The sequence below is a fragment of the Camelina sativa genome, chromosome 16 (genome assembly GCF_030686135.1).
Source record: "Camelina sativa cultivar CO46 ecotype springtype chromosome 16, ASM3068613v1".
NCBI lineage: Eukaryota > Viridiplantae > Streptophyta > Magnoliopsida > Brassicales > Brassicaceae > Camelina > Camelina sativa.
The window spans coordinates 24231931-24248635 of record NC_141895.1 but is presented as its reverse complement, the minus strand read 5'-3'; the positions used below and the strand labels follow the sequence as shown (position 1 = coordinate 24248635).

The 16705-nt window shown below is 34.9% G+C and overlaps 3 protein-coding genes and 2 long non-coding RNA genes across 5 annotated transcripts; 2 read left to right on the top strand and 3 right to left on the bottom strand.

Annotated features, from left to right (window-relative positions):
* Nucleotides 1-1171, bottom strand: LOC104751675 (uncharacterized). The gene is made up of 3 exons (XM_010473672.3): nucleotides 835-1171; nucleotides 342-491; nucleotides 1-235 (listed from the first exon to the last, which is right to left on the bottom strand). Exons 1-3 carry the CDS (start codon nucleotides 1099-1101, stop codon nucleotides 170-172), a joined length of 483 nt encoding a protein of 160 aa, XP_010471974.1. The 5' UTR covers nucleotides 1102-1171; the 3' UTR covers nucleotides 1-169.
* LOC147925908 (uncharacterized) lies at nucleotides 926-1624 on the top strand. The gene is made up of 2 exons (XR_015584900.1): nucleotides 926-1051; nucleotides 1198-1624. It is a non-coding gene; the product is annotated as an uncharacterized LOC147925908 (long non-coding RNA).
* A 23-nt stretch (nucleotides 1625-1647) lies between these two features.
* Nucleotides 1648-3291, bottom strand: LOC147925907 (uncharacterized). The gene is made up of 2 exons (XR_015584898.1): nucleotides 2895-3291; nucleotides 1648-2236 (listed from the first exon to the last, which is right to left on the bottom strand). It is a non-coding gene; the product is annotated as an uncharacterized LOC147925907 (long non-coding RNA).
* A 5566-nt stretch (nucleotides 3292-8857) lies between these two features.
* On the top strand, nucleotides 8858-12712 carry LOC104751674 (nitrate reductase [NADH] 1). Its single transcript, XM_010473671.3, has 4 exons — nucleotides 8858-10168; nucleotides 10259-10399; nucleotides 10494-10726; nucleotides 11202-12712. Exons 1-4 carry the CDS (start codon nucleotides 9106-9108, stop codon nucleotides 12525-12527), a joined length of 2763 nt encoding a protein of 920 aa, XP_010471973.2. The 5' UTR covers nucleotides 8858-9105; the 3' UTR covers nucleotides 12528-12712.
* A 3299-nt stretch (nucleotides 12713-16011) lies between these two features.
* Nucleotides 16012-16640, bottom strand: LOC147925906 (uncharacterized). Its single transcript, XM_087492808.1, has 2 exons — nucleotides 16429-16640; nucleotides 16012-16336 (listed from the first exon to the last, which is right to left on the bottom strand). The coding sequence occupies exons 1-2, from the start codon at nucleotides 16638-16640 to the stop codon at nucleotides 16012-16014; spliced, it is 537 nt and encodes a 178-aa protein (XP_087348934.1).
* Between the last annotated feature and the right edge of the window lie 65 nt (nucleotides 16641-16705).

The following is a 16705-nucleotide window of genomic DNA, read 5'->3' as shown; positions in this document are numbered from 1 at the left end:
TGCCTCTTTTCAAATTCCTCTTTTTTCTGTTTTTCTTTCTTTGTATTGATTTAATCAACATCTTCCGTAAGTTCTGGAAGAACAATAAAAAGTTATGTGAAAAGAAAACAATGTTTCACATCTCAATCAACTTTGGACAAAAATTCGAATCATGATTCTTATTTTGTCTTCAGGAGTCTCTTCTACCTCGTAAGCATCCGCGTGATAAGCCTCCAATCGCATGTTTAAGTTTATTCTTCATTCAGAACACACACAAAACAAGATTAATTAGAGAAAAGTTTAAATTAGAACTAACTAACTAACTTAGAAGCAAAAGAATAGAAAAGAAAAGTCGGAAGTACCCAAAGATCTGAATTGTGATTAGTTTTGCTCCTCGGTTCTCCTTCTTCTTCATCTGGATCGAACTGGCGGTATCTCCACGTCCTATTTTTCCGGCGAAATGGTAACCGGAACTTCCTAAACATTTTTCTTATCCACCTTCTTTTCTTCTTCTGCCATTTTTATCAACACAAAAAAAAAAAAAAAAAAGGTGAAATTGCTTAACATCCGAATTTACAGCTGGTTTAAAACAGTTATTTACTTAACTATTACAAAGAACCTTTTGACATAATATACTCTACCCAATATCATCATAGTCAACATCACTAATCAGAAGATTATTCAGACAGACGCAACTGCTTAACTTGCTCAGTTAGTCTTTGCGTTTAAGTACAAACGTAACTCGAGACGACACATAAGCCATGGCCCATATCTGGCCCAATTAAAGTATAAAAAAGCTTATTATGTCAAATTAAAAACCCAAACAAATATGAAAAAGAATTAAAGAAACGTTACCTTCGGGTTCGGCCGTTCAGGCTTGTTGTCACTCTCTCCGTCGCCGCGTTTCGAATCACCGGCAAGAATCCCCATTCTCAACTGCTGAATATGCGTTAACAGATTCGCTCTCCGATCGTATCCACGTGTCTTTCTGATCTCACGCCTCTCCCCTTCATCTTTCTTACGTCTCCCTTGAAACGACGGGACGGTCGTCGTTTGACGATCAACGTACACGGTGATGATCACACCGTACATAACCCTGGGATTTGCATGTCCCATTTGCATGTCCCATTTGCATTCTTTGTGATTTTTCTTTTTGTTTTGTTTTGGTTTTGAGTTGGCTTCTTAAAACTCATATCTTGTTTTTTTCCTGTTAATTAGGAGAAGGTAAGCAAAACAAGCAAGAGAGGATCTCTTACTTAATCAGAATTACACGTGTCAACATCTCATGGGGCCTTTTCATTGTTAACTCTTAACTACTCCACAGTCAACCATCATAATGCTGACTTCCCCATTTACAACCCATTGTATTATTATAAAATAATCAATAACCCACTAAGTAGTCACTAACATGGACCTAATGGGTCTAATGGGCCTGTTGTGGGTTTATGATTTAGATCCTCAATTTGTTTGTTGTCAAACCCTTAATGGGGTTATATTTTTGGAGCTCTTAAAATTTTTAATTACTATATTATGTACTTTTAGTAGAATAAGAACTTTGGGAATATTAATTAAAATCTTTCCCTTCAATGGTGGGTTTTAATTTTGAGTCTCTTAATTTGAATTTTTTTTTTTTTGAAAATAAAAATTTTAAACTAGAATATGAAATTATTGCATTTGAGATATATGTTTATAAAATTATTGCATTTCCTAAAATTTTAAACATAGAAAACATTAAAACATAATAAACTAAAAGTACAATTCATAAAAAAGGAAAAATGATTAATTGTATTCTCCAAATTTTGCCCAAATATTCTTAACAAAATCATCTTGCAACATGCTTTTGGGACTTTGGAAAGTGATGATCTAGGAAACACTCAAAATTTCAAAAAAATAAATTCCTAAAGACGCAAAATTTCTAGACGCAAATTTTCCCTAAAGATGGCTTCATTGAATTCAAAGTTTCCACCTTTTGATTCTCTTTCACTCGTTCTTCTGTCCAGTACGACGAGTGGACAAGACCAAACGCTTTTCCAAGTATCTTGTCTTTTTCCTCTACACTGAAATCAAAACAAGACAAAGCTTCTTTGCATTCTTCCCATGTCTTTGGATCTTCTTCCTTAGAGGTTTCCACTTGTGTTGTTGAACAAAGCACAATCCATTTGTTTCGTGAAACAAGCCTCCTTACTCCTCCAGTCGCACCATGATACGACGAGTTCAGGCTCAATGGTAATACATTATTCTATCTTACAAGATCAAACTGTAAAATAAAAGCAGTGTATGTACCATGAGATTTCAGAAAATACCACAAGTGTATAAAGTTTTGGTCAGCGTATATGTTACATATACATAAGCGATCAAACAAACGAACTAAACGAAGTACATATCCAACACCAACAACTCTCTAAACCTCTCAAGCTAACTCACTTACATATATACATTCATACCATCAAACATAGTGAAGCTAATACCAAATAAGTAATAGTGTCCTGAATCACAAATGGCATTGAACAACCAATACCAATACGAGAATATCATAAACCTCAGGACAAAACCGTGTGTGAATTTGCTAATTGACTTTGGCAGAAGCAGAAGAAGAAGCCTAAGCTTGGTTTTTCTAGCTCATCTCATCTAAATAACCACAACTTCGTTCCAAAGCAGAGAGATTTGATGAACAGAATCATAATGGATATTCTTCTCAATTTTATAATCTAAGACAAAAGCAAAACTCTACTCTTTGCCAAAAGAGAAAAAAAAAACACAATCACTTGTCCAGTTGTCCTAAACCAATTCAAGAAGCCCCTTTGTAATAATTAAAATCCCAAAATTCGTGTAACCCTAACCGAATTCGAGAATCTAATTCATAGGAAACTACAGATTGGGAAAATTAGTCGACAAAATATATAGAAAGGTGATACCTTTAGTGCAAACTCGGTTACCGGAGAACCCGAATCATTGAGTCAAGAAGATGGGTAACCAAGTCAAAAGTTTCACGAACTCTGAAACTGTGGTCTGTGGATTCAGAAACAGGAACCAACCATTGTTCGTTTGAGATCAATATCCAACAAAAGAAAGAAATATTGGATCCGTAAAAAAAAATTCATATTTCTATTTTTCTGTTTAGCCAACTAATAAGTGGCACATGTGGTCTCTTAATCCATAAACGAGTCTACTAAATAAGAGACTCTCATATATTTTTTTGATTTATCTGATTTATTTTTTTGCTTCTTTTCAACTATAACCCCTCTTAAAACCCCCATTGGGGATGATCTCATGAAACAAAAATTAACTACTAATGACTAAATTTTTGATGCTTCTATAGTTTACTAATGACTATACATATGTACTATGCAAATAAAGAGCTTTGAAATGATATTAAAATTGCTGACAAAATGCTCAAAAAAAAAAATTGCTGACAAAAATCTCACAATTATCCATTATAGAGAAGGAAATATAAAAATAAATTGACTAACAACAACAATGAACTCCAAAACTAATTGTATAATCCTTGGACCACGGACAACTTTATGTATATAATCTGCTTTCAAACCAGCAAGGGTTAACTCCAATTATGTTTCCATCAAAGTAAAAACACTAAAGAAACTAATACTAGTGCTTTAGTTGATTAATTAAATAATAAAAATCATAATTAGTGTCTGTGTGGGCATCTTTCCACTTCACTTCACTGTCTTCAGGATTCACAATAACTTAAGCAAAAGATGTATTGCAAATATAATAGTATAAAATCAGTGAACAGACACGAAAGGGAACATCTAGGGGAGGCTATATGCGTTTATATGACCCCTTGCTATTACGAAAATGTGAATGAATGTTTTATATATCCAAGCTTTTCTCGGATCTTCTCTGATTTTCATGCAGAATTTATTGTTTTTTGACAATACTTTTTTTTATTTCTAAATGTTCCTTTGTGTTTACTTTTCTGAAAATACCAGAACGCAGTTGTATTACCATTTGTGTAGTTAAGCAGTCAGGGCGGTGTACTTGACCGTTCAGTGGGCGACATTGTTATATGAAAAAGAAAAGAAAAACAGTTTATGTATATTCTCTTAACGTTTTTATTTGCATTTCATTCGACTGTCTACTTTAAAAAGTTATTCTATGATTTTCTTTTAAAAAACTGGCTTATGTAAATTAATGTCTTGACATTTTCATTTTGTCTATGATTTTATTATATCATCCAACATATTTGATTGTATGTGGTGAGTATACCAGCTACATATTTACTATAATCACATTATCCACATTGATTTAGTCGCCACAACCATTGATTTTATTTTATTTTAATTGAAAAAGACGATTGAAAAAATACTAATATATAAAAGTATGTGGTTATTTCTTTTTAAAATGTGTGTCTAGACTGAACTTCACCAATCTTGGATCTTCCACTATAAGATGGGTTCTTAACCATAACTATTGTTTTTTTTTCTTATACTTATATTATTTAAACTAAACTTACTAGTTTTGTCTTTTTTTTTTCATATGATACAATTACTGTACTGTAAGAATAAAATTATTGTATTTGTACAGTATTATGTTATTTAATTTAGTTTCAGTTGAAAAATAGTTCCAGGTATAATTCAACTGCATGTGTCCAACTTCCAAATTGTGCCATATCTTATTTTTTTAATTACAACTTTATATTTGACTATAAACAGTAAAAGTTTCCAATTATACCAATAGGCAATATGGCAAATATCATATGGTCAAAAAATATATATAGCCGCATGTGTGTGGTGTCAAGTGGTTCATTATTTCGTTATATAATGAAAAGTGCTGTTTAAATATGTTTATATAAAAACAAAAGTGCTGCTTAAAAGCGAAATTAAAAAAAAAAAAAAAAAAAAACAACATGAGAAGCAACAAGAGGGATTATAATTATGATTCTTCGCCAGGATAATTGTGTTTGAATTGACGCTAAGTCAAATAAAACACCCATTTGGATATATTGTGGCTATTAATGATTGATGAAAATACCGTATTCGATACCACAAGAAGAAGAAAAAAAAATCAGTTATGTGTTCATTTGAAGATAATATATACACATACTTAATTTCTGTACGACGCGGTTTTTTCATATATATATATATATATATATTGGGTCTTCAATACTACATTTTTATATAGTACGACATGGTTATTATATTTATAGTATAATAGTACATGTACAATATTGATATTGAAAACAAAATTGAATAAATGTAAATGTAGTGAAAGTGGCTCAAAGGGTCACGAAAGGGTCGTCGTTGTTTCCGTAACCGCATCAAGTTCCCCCAGTTGCCTCCATTTCTTATTCAAAATATACACGGTACAATTTTCTTACTTTTGTCAGTAGTTTATATACTATAATTTTAAAATAGTAAAACATATACAAATACAGATTCCCGAATGAAAACATATGGGAGATTCAATGGTTCACCGTTTCATGATCGTGGAAAGTAAATTCTTTACTCGTAAAATATCCAATTTAGATTTAAAAAAAAAACCATTTAGAGATTACGTGTGCCAACTCTCCATATCATAGTTTTGGTGGTCTGTCATTACTCATTACTCTAACTAAATGAGGTCAAGCTTATATGTTGGTCTTAAGCTACATATTGCCGTCGTAATATGTTGGTCTTAAGTATATTGCCGTTGTCAGAAAGGAATAATTAGACTTGTACTGTATGTTGTCAATTTAGTTGCGTTATGGTGCAGGAAAATTAAATAAGGAAATTATCATGATACTTTGCATAATCTGAATATATCACACATAGATTAATTGTTGTTGATACATATATTTAACCGGAATAATGATCAAATGGATTACAAAAATGATATTTATTGTTTCGTTTTCAAATAATATTAAAATTTAACGTTTGTGTTTAGATGATACACCTGTTTATAAAAACACACACATTTGTGTTTAGATAACACACATGTTTATAATAGACATACGGTTGCGGTTAAATGACACATATGCTTATAAAATCACATGTTTACGTCTAAATGGCACACATACATGTTTACGAGAGACAATATAAAGTTAGTGATTTTATATGTAATTTTTTTTGGAATAATTTTTTAACTAAAATTTTAAAAATATTTAGAAATTTAATCAGCCTTTCTCTTTTTCACTGAAACCCACATAAACAATAAAGAGACTAATTAACTAATGAGAGAGTTACTGATCCTAAATTAATTAAAAATCTACTACCCCGTATATAAACTCTGATAGATGTAGATGAAAATTGTCTCAAGTCTACTAAATTGAATTTGATATTACTGCTGACAATTAATTAAACTGACTTTTTATCATCAAGTTAAACGTTCACGTACGTACTTATTTATCATGAACAATATAGATATTTGTTCAAGGCAAGATAAACTATCTGAAAACTATTTTTTAAAAATGTTATGGAATTACAACCTAACTTTTTGGTAAGATGTTTATTATTGTTTAACGATGGTATGAGAGGTTTCAAAACCACAAAGAAATAATAGATCGTTTACAAAAAGAAAAAGAAAAAAAAAACTAAATGCAATAAAGAAATTAAAAATTCTAACCTAAATGAGGTTACAGTATTTTCAAGTTTTTAATATATAGCATTTTCCCCATGACATTTTTAATTAATAAAACTTAACTTCTCCATGTATCTAAGCAGGGCAAAGTTGATTATTACTAGTTTAGAAGCTTTAACCAAGATTGACTCTTGAATTTAGTTTTAATACACCGCATGTAAAGATGATAATACGGGGGTCCATATGCGTTCTTACACATGTATCATTTACAATTAATAATCTAATAACTGAAATTCAAATTTATCAAAAAACCAAAAAAACCAAAAACAAAAAAAAAAAAGATTGAAAATCCAAACAAATGACAAAAATAATAATCCGACCCGTCGCTTTGTTTGGTTGCCCCGTTCGCGTATTTGCTTGGCCGTTGGTGTTTCCATGCGCCACTTACCCTACAAAGTCTTCTCTCTAACCTCCTTTTTTATACCATAATCTCTGTTTAATATATACTCCAAATTACTTAATTGCGCTTTATCTTCTTAATCGTCATGTAATCCATAAAAATCTTCGAGATATTTACTTTCTCGACTTAATTATTACATTTTTCCTATATTAAACAAGTCAACAAATTGTTCATTATCATATCTGGTACTTAGTATATGTTTTAGCTAGCTACCCACCGGATTCTCATACCCTATTTTCTTATTATCACACTGACGTCTAATTTGACGTTGATTTTTAGAAATTGAAGTCAATATAAACAAAATCTACCTGTGAATTTGCTGATTACTACGCCTTTCTCTGTAATATGTAGACATACACGTGATGCAATTTAATCTTGAGTCATACATCTATGATTTATTTTATTTTCATATCTATGATATTTTGCATTCATTAACAAACAAAATTTCAACCCAAATGTCTTTATTGTAATCGCACCATTTAATATAAACGAAAAGTTCTTCGTCATATCATATATATATGGAGTATAACTAGGTAATGTTGTTCTTGCTAGCTACATTCAACTTTATGCATACTCCAATAAGTAAACCGTTTTGTTGTTGTAACACATTGATACAAAAAAAAAACATTGTAACCGAATGTTCCAATGCATGGCAGGCAATTAGGCAAAATATGACAAATTTCAAAATTGAAAGACCTTTATATCGTAAGTTAGCTAGAACATTCTCTAGCAACAAGTAGCTAGAACTTAGCATTGTTATATATACAACAGTCTATGTTTGTGGCTTCAAGGGGAAGGTTTATCTCAGCTTTTCATTTGTAAGGGAAAAGGTTTATCTTGCCCGTGGTTACTCGATTGTTGTTCGTATTCTATTTATTAAATTTTGTAGCTTCAAGGTAAAGGCATGCATGTGTTTCTTCTTTTTTTTTTTTTCTAGTGCAATATTTTTATTAATTTATCACATATAACTACTTCTTGGAAGTTTCATACATAACTCCAAATCAGGGTTTTTTTGACTTTTCCAATTTCAGTATCGGCTCTAAAGAAATAATCATGTATAAAAGCCATGTCTAAATCATGCATATGAACTGTAGAGAACCGGGCCATGACACAGTATATATGGGTTTTTTTCTAAATACTTCTTTGTCGTCACTATAGTATACGAAAGAAAAAATTTACTACGGAATATATATATATATATATATGTTCTTGTTATTTTGGCCACAAACAATTCGGACACTATAATTGTGGAACTTAACAAAACTAAAAGTTATCGAATTTAATTTGTTAACTCAAATAAGTAGTTGATTTTCACGGTAAATTACTAAATTGTGTTGAGTTAGTAGTATAATTATTAATTAATAACCTATAGTAAGATAACTAGCTAAAATGATCATCAAGATCAGTAAGACTACTAAACATTCGCCACTTATAACGAATGTCTTTCTTGAAAATCCTTTTATCAAAAATCAAACATTCGACACGTAAAGAAGTAAAATGGGATTATTCACGCACGGTGTCCTAGTGACATAATTTGATAGAAAACTGAAGTTACTATAATCGAAACTATACACGTACTCTAGCTTTGTTCATTCACTTTAACCATCAAACAATCATCAATCAAAGTTATATTTTGATTATGTGTATCATTTTTTTTTTTGGTCACCGAATATGTGTATCATTCTTATTGCATATACAAGTGAAAACTGATTGAATGAGGATGTTGTATCATAGATTCATAGTACCCTCCCATGATACTGCCCACGGATCGAATCCTAAAGATCCGCATTTTGTTTTACATTTAGTTTAAGAATAAAAAAAAAAACATCATACAATTACAATACGACTACGAAATAAAAAAATCTCCCGCCTTAAAGGCCAAAGCTTGGGATCTACGTAGGTAGGTCCCTCGGACTCAGCGACCACAGAAACTCACATTTGTCAATTCCTCCTTCCTCTCTTCTTTTTTCAAATTTTTAATATACATAAGTATTTACTAATCTCTGTCACGTCCTATAAATACAACCCTATAACCCCTCATTTACTCAGAAACCAAAATATTAATCACAACACAAAACCAAAGGAGAAAAAAGAAAAGAAAAAATAGATTCTCTCTCTCTTCTCACCGATTCAATAGCTATACTACTACCATGGCGACCTCCGTCGATAACCGCCATTATCCCCGGATCAACACCGCCATGAACGGCGTCGTTCACGCTGCTTTCAAACCTCCTCTCGTTCCTTCTCCTCCTCGCTCCTTCGACCGTCACCGTCATAACCAAAACCAATCTCTCGACGTCATCCTCACCGAAAAACTCGTCAAAGAAACCCAAGTCGTCGTAGACCGTTACGACGACTCCTCAAGCGACGACGAAGACGAGAGCCACAACCGTAACGTCCCTTACTACAAGGAGCTCGTTAAAAAATCCAACAGCGATTTAGAACCGTCGGTTTTGGATCCTAGAGACGAATCAACGGCTGACAGCTGGATCCAGCGTAACTCATCCATGCTCCGTCTCACCGGGAAACATCCTTTCAACGCCGAAGCGCCTCTCCCTCGTCTTATGCACCATGGTTTCATCACTCCCGTCCCACTCCATTACGTCCGTAACCACGGCGCTGTTCCCAAAGCGAACTGGTCCGACTGGTCCATCGAGATCACTGGACTCGTCAAACGTCCCTTCAAGTTCACCATGGAAGAGCTCATCTCCGAGTTCCCCAGCCGCGAGTTCCCGGTGACGCTCGTCTGCGCCGGTAACCGCCGCAAGGAACAGAACATGGTGAAACAAACGATCGGGTTCAACTGGGGATCCGCCGGAGTATCAACCTCTCTCTGGAAAGGTGTTCCGTTAAGCGACATCCTCCGTCGTTGCGGGATCTACAGCCGGAGAGGTGGCGCGTTGAACGTCTGCTTCGAAGGAGCGGAGGATCTCCCCGGCGGCGGCGGATCCAAGTACGGGACGAGTATCAAGAAAGAGATGGCGATGGATCCTGCTAGAGATATTATATTGGCTTATATGCAAAACGGTGAGCTTTTGACACCGGATCATGGGTTTCCGGTTCGGGTTATCGTACCCGGTTTTATCGGTGGTCGGATGGTTAAATGGTTAAAACGTATCATCGTTACCCCTCAAGAATCTGATAGTTACTATCATTACAAAGACAATCGTGTCCTTCCTTCTCTCGTTGATGCTGAGCTGGCTAATGCTGAAGGTAACTCTTTTTTTTTTACCCTCTCGTCTTCTTTGTTAGTACTTTTTTATTTTTACAGTTATTAATTTTCTACTTCTTTTTTTGTTACAGCTTGGTGGTATAAGCCTGAATATATAATCAACGAGCTTAATATAAACTCGGTGATTACAACACCTGGTCATGAAGAGATATTGCCGATTAATGCATTTACCACTCAGAGGCCTTACACGTTGAAAGGATACGCTTACTCTGGTAACTAAATATTTTTTAAGCTTCGATGTAATTAAAAATGATTGATTAATATGTAATTAAAGTCCTAATAGTAAAAATGGTATTGGTAACACAGGTGGAGGTAAGAAGGTAACGAGAGTTGAAGTGACTCTAGACGGAGGAGACACGTGGAGTGTGTGTGAGCTTGACCACCAAGAGAAACCGAACAAGTACGGCAAATTCTGGTGCTGGTGTTTCTGGTCACTTGACGTTGAGGTTCTTGATCTGCTCAGCGCCAAAGATGTTGCGGTTCGAGCTTGGGACGAGTCTTTCAACACCCAGCCTGACAAACTCATCTGGAACCTCATGGTAACCCTCTCCTCTCTTAATTTTTATTTATAGAATTAATTAGTCTATTTTGTTCTTTAGTAGTCTGATTTAAATACTTTAATCCTACTTTTTGTGTAAATTATTCGATTTTATATTTCTATTCGTCCTACAAAGTTGGAGCTACCGATGATTTTTTAGATTTTTGAACGTGTTACCTACCAATACCATCTTCACTTTTCATAATTTTTTAATAGAGCCACTACTAATCAACATGGAAACCAAGACCAGTTCTTTAATTGTCTCTGATGTACAGTTCATTTTAGTGGTTAAGTATTATAATCTCCCTTCATGCGGGCAATTATATTTGATTAAAATCGTAAATATATTAAACTTAGAAAAGTCAAAAGTCTAGGGTCTCCAGTATTAATAACTATTTTAGATTTTACGATTATAATAAGACACTGTTTTATGATGTTTGACTAAAGCAATAACGACGTTGACTTGTGTTAAACAGGGGATGATGAACAACTGCTGGTTCAGGATTAAACCCAACGTGTGCAAGCCTCACAGAGGAGAGATAGGGATAGTTTTCGAACACCCGACCCGACCCGGAAACCAATCCGGTGGGTGGATGGCAAAGGAGCGTCAGCTTGAGATCTCCTCTGAATCAAACCAAACATTGAAGAAATCTGTTTCGTCTCCTTTCATGAACACTGCCTCGAAGATGTACTCAATGTCCGAAGTTCGAAAACACAACACTGCTGAATCTGCATGGATCATCGTCCACGGTCACATCTATGACTGCACACGTTTCTTGAAAGATCATCCAGGAGGCACAGATTCTATCCTCATTAACGCAGGTACTGATTGCACCGAAGAGTTCGAAGCCATTCACTCCGACAAAGCCAAGAAGCTTTTAGAAGATTACCGTATCGGTGAACTCATCACCACTGGCTACGACTCTTCCCCTAACGTCTCTGTCCACGGTGGCTCAAACTTAGCTTCTTTGTTAGCTCCTATCAAAGAGGTGGCTCCTACAAAGAACATAGCTTTGGTCAACCCACGTGAGAAAATCCCTGTAAAGCTCATCGAGAAGACTTCGATCTCTCACGATGTTCGTAAGTTCCGATTCGCATTACCTTCCGAAGATCACCAGCTTGGTCTACCCGTGGGGAAGCACGTTTTCGTATGCGCCAACATAAACGACAAACTCTGTCTCAGAGCCTATACTCCGACCAGCGCCATCGATGCCGTTGGTCATATCGACCTAGTCGTCAAAGTTTACTACAAAGACGTCCATCCAAGGTTCCCCAATGGAGGAGTCATGTCACAACACTTAGACTCGTTACCAATCGGGTCAATGATAGACATCAAAGGTCCATTAGGACACATTGAGTACAAAGGCAAAGGCAACTTCATGGTCAGCGGCAAACCCAAGTTTGCCAAGAAACTAGCAATGCTTGCAGGAGGAACAGGTATAACTCCAATCTACCAAATCATTCAGTCGATACTGAGTGATCCAGAGGACGAAACCGAGATGTATGTGGTTTACGCAAACCGAACCGAGGATGACATACTTGTGAGGGAAGAGCTAGAAGGATGGGCCAGTAAGCATAAAGAGAGACTAAAGATTTGGTACGTGGTCGAAATTGCAAAGGAAGGTTGGAACTACAGTACTGGGTTTATAACCGAAGCAGTGCTTAGAGAACATATCCCCGAAGGTTTAGAAGGTGAATCGCTCGCACTCGCGTGTGGACCACCGCCTATGATTCAGTTCGCGTTGCAGCCAAATCTAGAGAAGATGGGTTACAGCATTAAGGAGGATCTCTTGATCTTCTAGATCTACTCATTTTATATGTATCGGAAATTCGAAAGTCAATGACAAGTATCGCTTATGTAAATACCGCTTATTTGGGTAAGAGTTTGTATTCGAAATGTATATTGTATAAATTGTGTTTATAGTATATGTTGTTATTGATAATGATGATGATGATGATAAATGATGAGAGCATGTGAGTTCAAACTTTTTTCGTCTTGATTTTTCGTTTTGTTTTGGTCAATGTTAGATATCATTATCGTTAACTTGAGTTATTAATGCTTCCACAATGATCTAGTCGTCGTCTAATAAGTTTGTTAAGTTCACATCAAGTGCTATTCATTTAATCACGCCTGGTAAAACGTTTTGTCGTTTAAAGACAACTAGTTTGCAGTTAGTTACCACTTGTGGCCGTGTTGCTTTCAGCGTCAGTGACGACTACCAAAAAAGAAAAAGACAAACATACGAAAACATGTTTTAATACAATTTATAAATACACATATTATTACCGTCAAAGGGAGATTGCATAACGCGATAGTGTTGTCAGTTGTGTTCGATACAGAAAGGAAAAAGATCCAAAATGGAGTTTCGATTTGGCCCCACAGGATTCATAGGCATTTTATCCGTGGTTCATACGCATCTTGACAAGTACTAATAATAATTTCTTAAAATTTTTATAAAATTTAACTCAAGTAAAAAACTCAACCTCTTTAACAAAAAGAAAAAAAAAACTCGACATAATAGTAATACGAAATATTGAATAAAGATAAAGAATGACCTCTTCTTATCCATTAACAAACAACTATAAAGAATCACGAGTTTTGTGATTTATTTACAAAATGCTGATAACTGAAAGCTTAATTATATGTTTTGTAGCTAATCTTTATATGCAACCAATTTGTTTGTAACTACCCTACCCGCGTTAAATTACATCATCTAAAAAACGAATATCAGTATCCATAAGAAGTGGACACGGTCCCGAATTGCCTCGACAAGGTTTTGGAGACATGGAGAATATAAAAGACAGTATGGTTCTCTTATTATATTTTTCTTGTAACATACACTATATTCTAAACGCATCGATCTCTCGCATAAATAATGAACTTGCCTCTCTAACTTCTATAGATAATTTTTCAAAGCCATATGGACATCAGGACATGCATATGGCACGTAGTTACATTTTAGACCATGAAAGAAGTTAATAATAGAAAAAGGAAACTTCCTAAATAAAGTAAAATAAACTAAAATGGATAAAAAAAACAAAGAAGGTGGTAGGCAAAAGAAAACGTATGGCCGCGACTCGTAACAAAGGACGTCCCGACCACTGCGGATACGGCGAGACGCTGACTGATTTTTCTCTTTTGTTTTCCTAAAGAACGTTGTTTCGTGTTCACAAGGGTCAATACAATATCCAATCTCTCTACATATTATTATATAAATAAATATCCCTCTTGTGCTTTGTCTTTATTCGTGATATAATCTAACTTATGTTAGCTGTAAATTATATATGTCCTACCTTTGTCTCTACTTAAGAGCATAGGCATTAGTGAGGGACAAATTTTGGTTCATCAAATATAATAATTTTATTTTTAGAGTTTCTTAAGTTTGGTATGAGCATTAATGTCCCCCAGAGTTGGTCCCCTGGAAAAAATAATAATATTTTAAATTTAAAAAATTAGTTATTTAAATTAATAAGTAAAAACATATTAAACTTTTAATTATAATTAAAAATATATAACATTGACATTAAAAACATAAGAAAATTACAAAGTTACAAAAACTTGAAAAAAAAACAAAACATACAATAAAATATTAAAAGTAAAAAACATAAACCATACAAACATCAAAAATAACAAACTTTTTTTTCTCTGCATAGAATTTTTTTAATTAATCTTCATTATTTGTAAGATGTCCAAAGTTAGTCCAAATATGCTCAATCAAATCTTTTTTTAACTGGTCATGGACTTGTTTATCCCGCATATTTGTTCGACGAGTAATCGTACTGCTCATATTTGAACCCAAACTGGCGGCACCGACGGTATATGTTTGATCCACATCTTCTCCGTGTTGAAATTCAGAAACAATGTTTCGGAAACTGTATGTCTCTCGTTCATCCTCGACAATCATATTATGGAGTATTATGCATGCTCTCATAACATTTGCTATTTTGTATTTATCCCATAAAGGAGATGGATTTTTAACAATGGCGAATCTAGCTTGCAGGACTCCAAAGGCACGCTCAACATCTTTCCGCACAGCTTCTTGTTTTTTAGAGAATAGAGAATTTTTCATACCTTGTGGAAGCCGGATAGATTGTATTAAAGTGGCCCATTTTGGATAAATACCATCCGTGAGATAGTACCCCAAATTATACTCCCTTCCATTGACAAAGAAGTTGACCTCCGGAGCTTTACCGTTAAGAACGTCATCAAAAACATTTGATCGATCCAGAATATTAAGATCATTCATAGTACCTGGAGCTCCAAAAAAAACATGCCATATCCAGAGGTCATAGGAAGCTACCGCCTCCAACACGATTGTAGGTTTTCCGGTTGATCGTGAATACATCCCTTTCCAAGCTGTTGGACAATTCTTCCACCCCCAATGCATACAGTCAATGCTCCCAACCATCCCGGGAAATCCACGTTTTTCATTTTCATAAAGTAGTCTTTCTAGGTCGTCTGGTCTGGGACGTCTTAGATATTCATCGCCAAACAAGTTGATTATTGCAGCGGTAAACTCGTGCAAACATTTTCGAGCTGTTGAAGCACCAATTCGTACATACTCGTCAACTGCGTCGGACGCAGTACCATATGCCAATTGACGAATTGCTGCAGTACATTTTTGTATAGGTGATAGACTAGCCCGTCCGGTTACATCCTGGGATTGATGGAAATACTCGACTTCAGTAGAGAGATGTTGCACAATACGCATGAACAATGGCCTCTGCATGCGAAACCGGCGACGAAATAAATAGTCCGGGTATGTTGGAGTATCACTGAAATAATCATTCCAAAGATTATTGTGGCCTTCTTCCCAGTTTCTCTCAATAAAAATCCGTTTCTTTGGCTCGACTGGTTCTTGAATGATAGTAGAATTTTCTAGAAAATTATCAAAATAAGCATCAAAATAACCATCAAAATCATCGACACCATCTCTTTGGTAGTGGTAATGGTTTGATGAAGATGACATTTTTTCAAGAAAAAAGTGAAAAGATCTTAGTTTGAGTATAGAAAAAGAGTATAGAAAAAGAGTAAATAAGATGAGAAGATATGGTTTTGCATCATCAAGAAAGGAAGTATATATAGAGTAAATGAGATGAGAAGATATGTGATACCCGTGATTGTTTAATTTACTAGCATGTGACATATCTAAACAAATGACTATTTTGCTTGTGAGTATTGATGAATGACTATACAAAAAAACCTGACATACAAGCTTATAAGTTCAGAAAATTGTCACGGGTAATCATAGGCATACAAGCGTACAAGTTCATAGGGATACAAGTTCAGAACCAGTTGTATTTAGACATCACCACAATTACCAGTAAAGCAACGACAATAACTGTTGAGAAAACCATCATTTCAAAACAATTACTAAACTTATTTCTGCTCTTCCCTAGATCAAACACTATTTTCTCTAACTGGGCTATTTTCTGCTCAGTTTCATTACGGATGTGTGAGTCGTAGTCACTGGCGAATGCAATGCTATCTACCTTCTCCGTCAGCAGTTCACATTGTCTGCTCAGTTCTCTCATCTCCTCCATGACTGCTGCATCCCACCACTTGTGAATATGCATCTCTCCATCATCAACATTCCAACATGTGTAGAACCTCCATTAACATATAAAACATCGCAAATCAATACAACCCCAGGTTAAAACATTGGAAATCACTTAATAATATGGCAATGTTAAACCACTTACCTTCTGTTCTCGCTTGAGGATATAATAGGCTGACCACCACAGTAGCATACCTTGGGGAATCCGAACTCAACCTCAGGTTGGGGAGGGTATTGAGTCGCCTGAGTATCGAGTAAGTTACTCTCAGCCTCTATTTCCCTCTGCTCAGTGTCCTGCGAATATAAAACATACTCCTCTGAGGAATCAGGCTGAGAGTAGCTGTAGTCATGGCCCATCGGATACTAAACCTGGAAATAACATTATTCAAGAACAGTCGTAGCTCGAAGGTTAACAAAGAGAA